Consider the following 8,571-nt stretch of genomic DNA (forward strand, 5'->3'; position numbering starts at 1 on the left):
TGAGATGCTAAATTTACCAGCTGGTCAGCAACTTGTTGCTGAAGATTAGCAACAATAGACAGGAGACTAGCATAGCTGCAGTGATAAGTGGAACCACGTCGGTGCAGCAGGCTGCAGGCTCATCCATACCTTCTTCTTCTCCTTCTTCTCGTCCTTCTTGGTGAACAGGGTGTGGACCCACCAGATCTTGGTGAACATGCTGCCATAAGCCAGGCTGAAGCCGAGGCCGAGCAGCCACAGGCGGAACTGCAGGAGAAACATAAAAACCTTGTTTTTATTTTAAATTTCTCATTTATAGATGCAGCTGAGATTTAGTAAATGGGAACATAGTGGCAGAAAACGCTGAATAATTTATGAATTATTTAGTTTTCGTTGCAGGAAGGTACTGACCAGCGTTAGGAAGATATTTGAATGTATGAAGAAAACCAAACGTAAGCTGAAAATCATGTTTCTGATTTCTTGGATGCTTCTCTTTGCTTTGAAAGCAGCTCTTCATTCTCCACTTCCTGAGGGCGTCGTCTGGACCTTTTCCAGCGTGTTGGAAGGAGTTCTTACATATGCTGAGCTTTTCTTGGCTCATTTTAACTCACTGACTGCCTCACACCAAAGGCTGACAAACCTCTAGCTAACCTGCTGTTTACCTCTAAACTAGTCAAACATTACTAGTCTGAGTTAGTTAATCTGAAAACTGACAAGCCAAACATTCAGAAACAAAACATCAAGACCTGGGCAGCTGATGCACTGAAAAAACACAAAATATTACAAAATATTTCTGTCTGGTTTCTGGTGCAAATATATTAGTAAATATGAAATGAAGCAAAACTGAGCTAGACCAGTTTACTGAGCGACGCCGAGAACACGAACACGGCCAAAGAATTACACTTTTCACAGACGTGTCCAACGAACATCCGCTTTGAATTTGGACTGGGTTTAAATCCGGTTTGTGGGAACCTTTAAGCCTGGTTTAAACTTGATGCATTTATATTCCACACAGAAAACAGACATGTGGAATCTGCTCAAAACCCTTTTAGCAGCATTTATAACCTGCTTTGCTCATATTCTGCTAGACTTTAGGCCACAACAAACTTAGAAGTAAAGTCACAGTTGTAACATGGTCAACATCTGTGAGCAAAGTCGTCTTTATGGTCTGAATTATGAAGGAGAGAGTCTTTGGAAAACGCCATCAAGAGGAGATTCTGCTTGTCCGCCATGTTTTGTCACATGGAGCTGCAGAGAACGATGTCCATGCAGAGGACACATTTTGATTTTGTTGCAATGTCCGTTTCAGACAGGTTTAACGAAGGAAGTGACTGTTGAGTCTTAGTTGCCTTGGTTACGTCTAATCAGGGGATTTTATGTGCACCTGTTTACATGATCATTTTGATAAATAGTCCAGGTCATCAAGCCTGATACAGACAGGCAGAGGAGCTGAGTGGCAGCAGGAGGCGAAACGTTGAGGAGATGAGAGGAAGAGGAGATCCAGGGTCAAAGGTGAGAGTCGGAACAAAACATGAGAGAATAACTGGACAGGGACAAAGAGCCATGAAACCACAGAAATGGAAATCTCCCTTTTCGCCTCCGCAACACAAAGGCTCAACATGGGTGACACAGACACACTCCCACTCCTCATTAGAGCTGGGTTCCCGGCGCCGAGCTTTTCTGGCAGACAGGAAGTCACGGCTTCTGCGCCCAGAACCAAAATACTTTCAAAAAGGAAACAAACTCTAAACTTTTGCTACGTTTCATGTGTACATGCTCAGAATCACAAAGAGAGCTCCTCACAGGTCGGCAGGTTTCTGTCTGCTGCAGACTGAACGCTGCAGTTTTAATCAAAACTAATAGTTGTTACTGAAAAATGCAAAATTCTTCCAATGAAATGGTAACAACTGGCTTACAGCAGGCAAAAAAATGTACCACATACACCAGATTTAGGATAACGGAGAAGAAAATGGTGCAAAAACACATTTAACATTTATATATTCATATCAGAATAAACACTGGGCTTAAATTAAAGGCTCAAAGGTAATAAAATATACATGTGGCACTGTCAGTCACTACGGGGAACGGTGATATTTCAAACCGCTGACATAATTAAAACAAGACAAGACCAGATATCAATGAGCATATTTCAGGAACGTTGGCTTCAACTCTTCATGACCTCAATAATGAAACAGCATAATGTCCCTCACACGGCGCGCTGTCAAAGTAAAACGGATGATTAAATTGTTTTACTGACTGAACAGCAACTTTTTTACAAAACAGAACCGAAACAAAGCAGGACCTGATATCTAATGGCTGCAGTGCTAACTGGTTCATGCTAACGCTAACCTTTCATAGAGGTACCATTATTTTTAACCAGGTCTGCCTCATTAATTTATTTTTACATACTGAACCACAATTCAAAAGCAGAGGCTAATTTTCACCAGTTAAATTTCAGTTTCAGGTTGAAGTTTTTTTTTGGTCATTAACAGAAGGATAAAAACAATGTTTAGTTTATGCTGCAGTTCTGTAACGATGACATTAGGAGCCGTTTTACCTCCCAGAGAGCAAACATGATAAACTGGAACTATCCTCCAGGTTAGCAGCCTGGTCTTTAGAAAATAACACATTATGGATTAAATGTGTAGCAAAGCAAATGAAGAACAGCTGTAAAGGAATTGTTAGAACCATAACTGTGTTGACTTGGCTGGTTTTGCAATTTCCTTGCAATATAGTCAAATGAAAGACAGTATTTCTCCAATACTTAATGCTGCTGTAATGCGAGACGTTCCAGTGGAGCTCTGGTCGCTCAGCTATCTGGGTCACCTGATTTTCTGCATCCAATCAAGGAGTTTGTTTCTTCTTAGGCTTTAACAGATAAGTTAATGCTTATCTGTGTGATAAAATGGATCCTCTTCTTGCTAAATGATCCACTTTGGCTGTTCCAGTGAGACAGAGACGAAGCAGGTAAACACAAAGTAAGATGCATGTCCTGTAAGAAAGACTAGAAAAACTGTTTAAGATGGAAATGCTGGTCTGTTGCTAACCTGAAGTGAATGAGCAGAACTAAAACTGTGCTGAACCAGGATCATGTTGCTTAGAGCCGGATAAGTTTCAGTCATGCTCATTTTCTGCCTCTCACGTTTAAAAAGAATCATAACACACGTGTCCTAAAAACATAAAAACTTCATTATTACTTCCTTTAGGTGACGGTGATTCAGAAAAGGGGATTTTCACTGAACCGTTTCAGGCTAACAGCGAAAGGTGAGAAAAACAGAGAGCGTCCAGTGAGCAGCAGCTGCTCCTTGATTTCAGGAGCTGGAGCAGAATGATCAGGCTGAGTTCAGATGATAAAGAGGCAACAGCACCTCTAACAACCACTCATCAAACCCAGAGCTGCAGATTCGGTCCCTGCTGGGGAGGAACCTTGAAGCAGATGGCCTACAAAGACAGAGGACCCACCGGGTGCCGCTCCTGTCAGCTGGGAACGAAAACTGGGGCAACGGCTCACACTGGCTCAACAAGACTGGACAATAAGAGGTTAGAGAAAAATGTTGCCTGCTTTGATTAGCCTCAATTCTAGCTGCAAATTTCAGGCGGACGGGTCAGAATTCAGTGTAAAAACAACGAGTGTGGATCCATCCTGCTGGGCTCCAGCTGGACGATGCATCAGGTCAGAGTTCAAATCACCTTAATCTGGTTTCTGGCTCCACTGTTCACCAGCGGTGGGAACCGCTGACTAGAAAGCTGGCTGCGCTAACCCTAAAACACTAATAATGAAGCATGAATGTAAAAGTCTGCAAAACAGCCAAACAAATTGGAATCTATGGAGAAAGAATGAATTTAGGGGAAACTAAGTGGGCTAAACGATTTCAAACTTAGCAAACAAACTAAACAGAAAAGTTAGCTCTGTGGGTTAGCAGAAGCGTGTCCACCACAGTCACCACGTCTTCATCAGTAGAAAACATTCAGGGTCTGGTGGAAGGACAGACTGACATCATGAATATGCAACAATCAAATCTGCATGAAAACAGAGGAATGTCTCCGAGTCGGATCTACGCTCGGCAGAACGAAGACGGTTCTGAAAGCAGAAGGGCAGAACTAAGAAGTGTGCAGGAACCGACCTGAAGAAGGATTTATATCAGAAAGAGAAGCCTGCTGTCTAGTGAAAGGATCAGAGATGGAAAAGGACGACTGACTGGTTGCCATGGTAACCCCTGTCTTTTCCAGGGGACTTGGTCGGGTTGGGTTTCAAGGCATCACCTTCCTCCACAGGGAAGACAGAAATGCAAACAGTGATCTTCTGTCTGCCACGGCGTGGGTCCAACAGTTCTTCAACCGGCTGGTACGGACCGGTTCAGGTCCGGTTCAGGGTTCAGGTCCGGTTCAGGTCCGGTTCAGGTCCGGTTCTGGTCCGGTTCAGGACCGGGTTCTGGTCCGGTTCAGGTCCGGTTCAGGACCGGGTTCAGGACCGGGTTCAGGTCCGGGTTCAGGTCCGGTTCAGGTCCGGGTTCAGGTCCGGTTCAAGACCGGTTCAGGTCCGGTTCAGGACCGGGTTCTGGTCCGGTTCAGGTCCGGGTTCTGGTCCGGTTCAGGACCGGGTTCAGGTCCGGGTTCAGGACCGGGTTCAGGACCGGGTTCAGGACCGGTTCAGGTTCGGTTCAGGTCCGGGTTCAGGACCGGTTCAGGACCGGTTCAGGTCCGGGTTCAGGTCCGGAGAAGAGGTGAACTCTGAGTTTTCTACACCAGCCTCTGTCATTATCTTGTCTTTCTATCTCAACAGAAAGACATTCAGATGTTTGTCAGGAATGACAGAGCAGATCAGACGACGCGGCAGTTCAAACCATCTCCTACTCCAACATCTTTCTAACCATTAAACCAGGCAGACATTTACAGAGAGGAAGCAAAAGCAACTGAGGTGGGCCAGCAGAGCATCGAGTGGTGTCATTCAGGACGTGTGGAATATCGTCTCTACTTCCTGGAAACCGAGCCGTTAGCATGTTAGCATGAGCCTGACATCAGCCTCACAAAGCTAACTGCTGCTAAAGATCCGTCCTGCCCACAGCGTCTCCTCATTCAAGTTACAGCAACATTTAATTTACTTTTGGGATAAATTAAGTACTTTTGAATTTGAACCTAACAAATCAAAAACAGTCCTAGAAGTTGGGAGATGGTTGGTTCGGTTCCTTCTTTAGACTTTGACTATGCTAACGTGAAAACCTGGAAACCTGACACCATCTCTCCGGTTCAGATTCAGAAAAGTGACAACAGTATCACCACCTGCTGCCACATCTTGAGTGTTTGTTGCAACTTCTGAGCAAATGGAGGAAACGATGTCAGGGGAATGCAGTTAGGCTCTTCGTTACCTTGGTAACATCTTATCAGGTGATTAGAAATCCACTTGTTGAGAGAGGAGAGAGATGGATGTATGTGGGAACAGATGGCTGTAAAAGCCGTCTCCTCTCCATCCTGCCCTCTGCCGCCCCCCACCCCCGTCTCCCCGGTAACAGCCCCCCTCCTCCTGTTACCTGGCAGACGACGGGGAACTGCGGTCTGTTGACGTGGTGCCGATCAATCCCCAGCGGGAACACTGCAGCCAGCGCCATCATGCAGCCCACTGCTGTCATGTTGTTCAGGTAGGGCTGAGAGTTCTGGATGTAGCTGCAACAGATTCACAGCAAACACAGTCACACACACACACACACACCAAGACAACAACACTGCTTTCTGCTAGAAGGTGAAATTAGAAAGGATATGAAAGGAAACAAGTTGGATGAAATGTTCTGATTTTTGTTAACCGTTTGCGTGTTTTTCTGCTTTCGTCTTTTGTCGCTCTGAGAAAAGGGGCTGAAAATGGAAAGACTCCAGGGTTTCTCCTCTGAAGTGTGATTTCCAGGCACGAGGCTAATTAGTGTTGACAGAAAGCGACGTGTTGTCGTCTGTGCAACAGGACAGTTTCAGGTGAAAAACTATTTTTCCAGAAAGAAAGGAAAATGTGTTGCGTTCTCTGCAGACACCCCAGAGATGCAGAAAACATTATTTTTCCTAATTAACTGTGAATTAGTAGAAATGTGTTGCTTTCACTGCAGAACGGCTGATCACAGGCAAACTGCTCACAACTAAAGGTTCATGAATTTAAATATGAATAAAATCATCGTTTTATAAAATAAACCAACAATGAGAGCAATTAGTCATTTATAACACCTGGAGAAACATGAAATGAAAACGGATTCATTTACCGTCATCTCCCTCAAATGCCTCGATTATGAATAAAAGCCAGATGATGGAGAAGACGTCTCACAGCTGATGATGTTTGATCTGATGTTTTTATGAAATTACAGGCCGACACTTTGTAATCCACATAATCTGCAGTAAAAATGGCCGTTCTTCAGACGCATCGCCTTAACAAGAAGCTCAACGCTGTACTGACAGATTTGGGAGCAATTTGGAGGTGTGTGTGCCATTACAGCTGGGAGTTTGCAAAATTAAAAATCATAAAAAAGAAATGTTCCTTACAGAAACCTCTAGTCCCAAAAGCACAGAGCTAATCCCAAACTGCCGTACAGTCTGTGACTGTTTTATAAAATCTCCTTAGAGGGAGAAATTCTTCATCCAGACAAATAAATCACAGCGTTCAGAGGTTCACAGGTTCATCCCTCCATTTCACATCTTTATACATATATAGGCTGCTTTTATCCTCAGAAACCATCGGCTGTGTTTCTATGTTCTCCTCTCTGCCTCTAAAATCAGCTTTGGCTCCACCTGATGGTCAGAGAAGCTTCCATCCTAATTAAACCAACATGAGTTAACAGCAGAGCGCCAGGTGACCAGGTGTGTTGGAGTTGAATCAAACTTCTCCAGCCTTCAGAGGATTTACTCTGCAGCTCATCCTGCAGCTCAGAGTCGGACTCCTAATCTTTCCTCCGCTGACCTTCCCTCATGTCGCCCTGCCGCTTATTTACACACATTAGCATATAAACACATTTACTAATGAACGCTGACCTTAATCCAACCTTTTAATATGTCTAAAACTTTAAATGCTGTCAGTTTTCTGATCACCTAATCCTCTTCGCTGCAGCCGACTGTCCTGCATCTTTAATTATAATTCATCCAGGAAAATGATTACATTTTGTCGGAGCAAACTGGATTCAGTTCTGCAGGTTCAGACGGTTTAAATGTGTTAAAATAAACTCCAGTTAAAATCTGTCACCCATAAACATGTAAAGGTCAAATTCTGTTTGTTTTGCCATTTTCCTGTAAATCATGAAATAATTGCAGCTGATTTTTCCTCTGACCTGAGAAGGTTAACATGCTGGGAGACTCATTTCCTACAGCGACACTCTGCAACATGATCATGATGTTTTCATTTCTTATTGAAAATAAACGCAGCCTTTATGTTTATTCTGACAGATTGTGGTTAAATATAGATAAACTAAAAGTCAATACAGGATAAAATCAAAATAGCAGCAGTCAGCTGAATCAAACAGTGAGTCTCGTATCGGACGGATGAATTACACGAGCGATTTATTTCCAGCTTTTGCTTTTTTATCATCACAGCTTACAGATAATTCAGAGAAATGTTCGACTCTGCCCTGAATATTCAGAGTGAAGATTATTAAATGTTCAACAGCAGACCCAAAGCACACTGATATGTGTTAATGGAAAGTTGAGTGGAAGGAAAAAGTGTGATCTAAAAGGTGGCTGGGGTTTCAGCCCCATCCCTGATGTCGCCACTCCGGAACCAGAGGCAAAGAAAACAAAGACTGCTCCTCTTTTTCTGCTTGTCTTCAGAAAATTAGAAAGAAAAATGTTTTTCAGGAGCCAATCCTCTTTTCAGATGAATATTTCAGTTCATTTGGTCTCTTCTGCTCTGACTGACTGAACTGCAGCTGTTTGTTTCAGAAAACAGAAATTCTTCGAAATGTGGACAAACTTTTCACATTTATTTTAATTAAAATTAAACATTTCAGTTTAAATTTGCCTTACAGTCATGTTCAGTAATTTTCACTCCACATCAGACACATTAAATGGATTAATTCCACTCACTGTTTTAAAATCCTTATTCCTGCTAATCATGATTTTCTGCTTACAGCCGTTTAAAATGTCATTTATGTTAGATTACATCAGACCAATTAAATAAACATTTTAATACAGAAACTTAATGAAAGGTAAGTTTAATATGGATTAACAGCTGACTGAATTTATGTTAAAGGATTTAAAACTCAACATGTGAGGAAATGAGCTTTTTAGAAAGATAGAAAATGTAGTTTTTGTGAATTATATCATATTAAACTGTATTTGGTGTTTGAACTGTTAGAATAGGAAGTTTAAGCGTTTTTAGATCAACTGAAATATTCAGACCCCAAAAACACGGAGGGAAAAATAAGTAGAAGAAGAAGAACTGTAATTTATTTATAGAAGTAGAACAAACAGATGCAGAGCTTCTATTTGATTATGTTTTTGTAACTGTTGTGTTTTGTTTTACTTTATTCACTATTTTATTACTTATTCTAGCTTCTCCTTAAAGAAGAGACCATGAGACCAAGGCATTTGTCCTTCATGAGGAGATTCAGAACCAGCCTGACAGGTCCG

General features: G+C 42.5%; 1 protein-coding gene and 1 long non-coding RNA gene across 2 annotated transcripts in view; one reads left to right on the forward strand and one right to left on the reverse strand.

The window, feature by feature from the left end:
- The window catches only part of gabbr1a (gamma-aminobutyric acid (GABA) B receptor, 1a), a 93,802-nt gene that overhangs the window by 16,748 nt on the left and 68,483 nt on the right, over window positions 1-8,571 (reverse strand). The window contains exons 17-18 of the mRNA XM_007576011.2: window positions 5,508-5,640; window positions 130-246 (exon numbers count right to left, since the gene is read on the reverse strand). Of these exons, the coding sequence (XP_007576073.1) occupies window positions 130-246; window positions 5,508-5,640 (250 nt within the window). The remainder of the gene's footprint in view (window positions 1-129; window positions 247-5,507; window positions 5,641-8,571) is intronic.
- Window positions 7,916-8,571, forward strand: part of LOC107833474 (uncharacterized) — a 3,136-nt gene continuing 2,480 nt past the window's right edge. Inside the window, exon 1 of the long non-coding RNA XR_001659218.1 lies at window positions 7,916-8,566. This is a non-coding gene — a long non-coding RNA (uncharacterized LOC107833474). The remainder of the gene's footprint in view (window positions 8,567-8,571) is intronic.

This window comes from Poecilia formosa, unplaced genomic scaffold (genome assembly GCF_000485575.1).
Source record: "Poecilia formosa unplaced genomic scaffold, Poecilia_formosa-5.1.2 Scaffold394, whole genome shotgun sequence".
Classification (NCBI taxonomy): Eukaryota; Metazoa; Chordata; class Actinopteri; order Cyprinodontiformes; family Poeciliidae; genus Poecilia; species Poecilia formosa.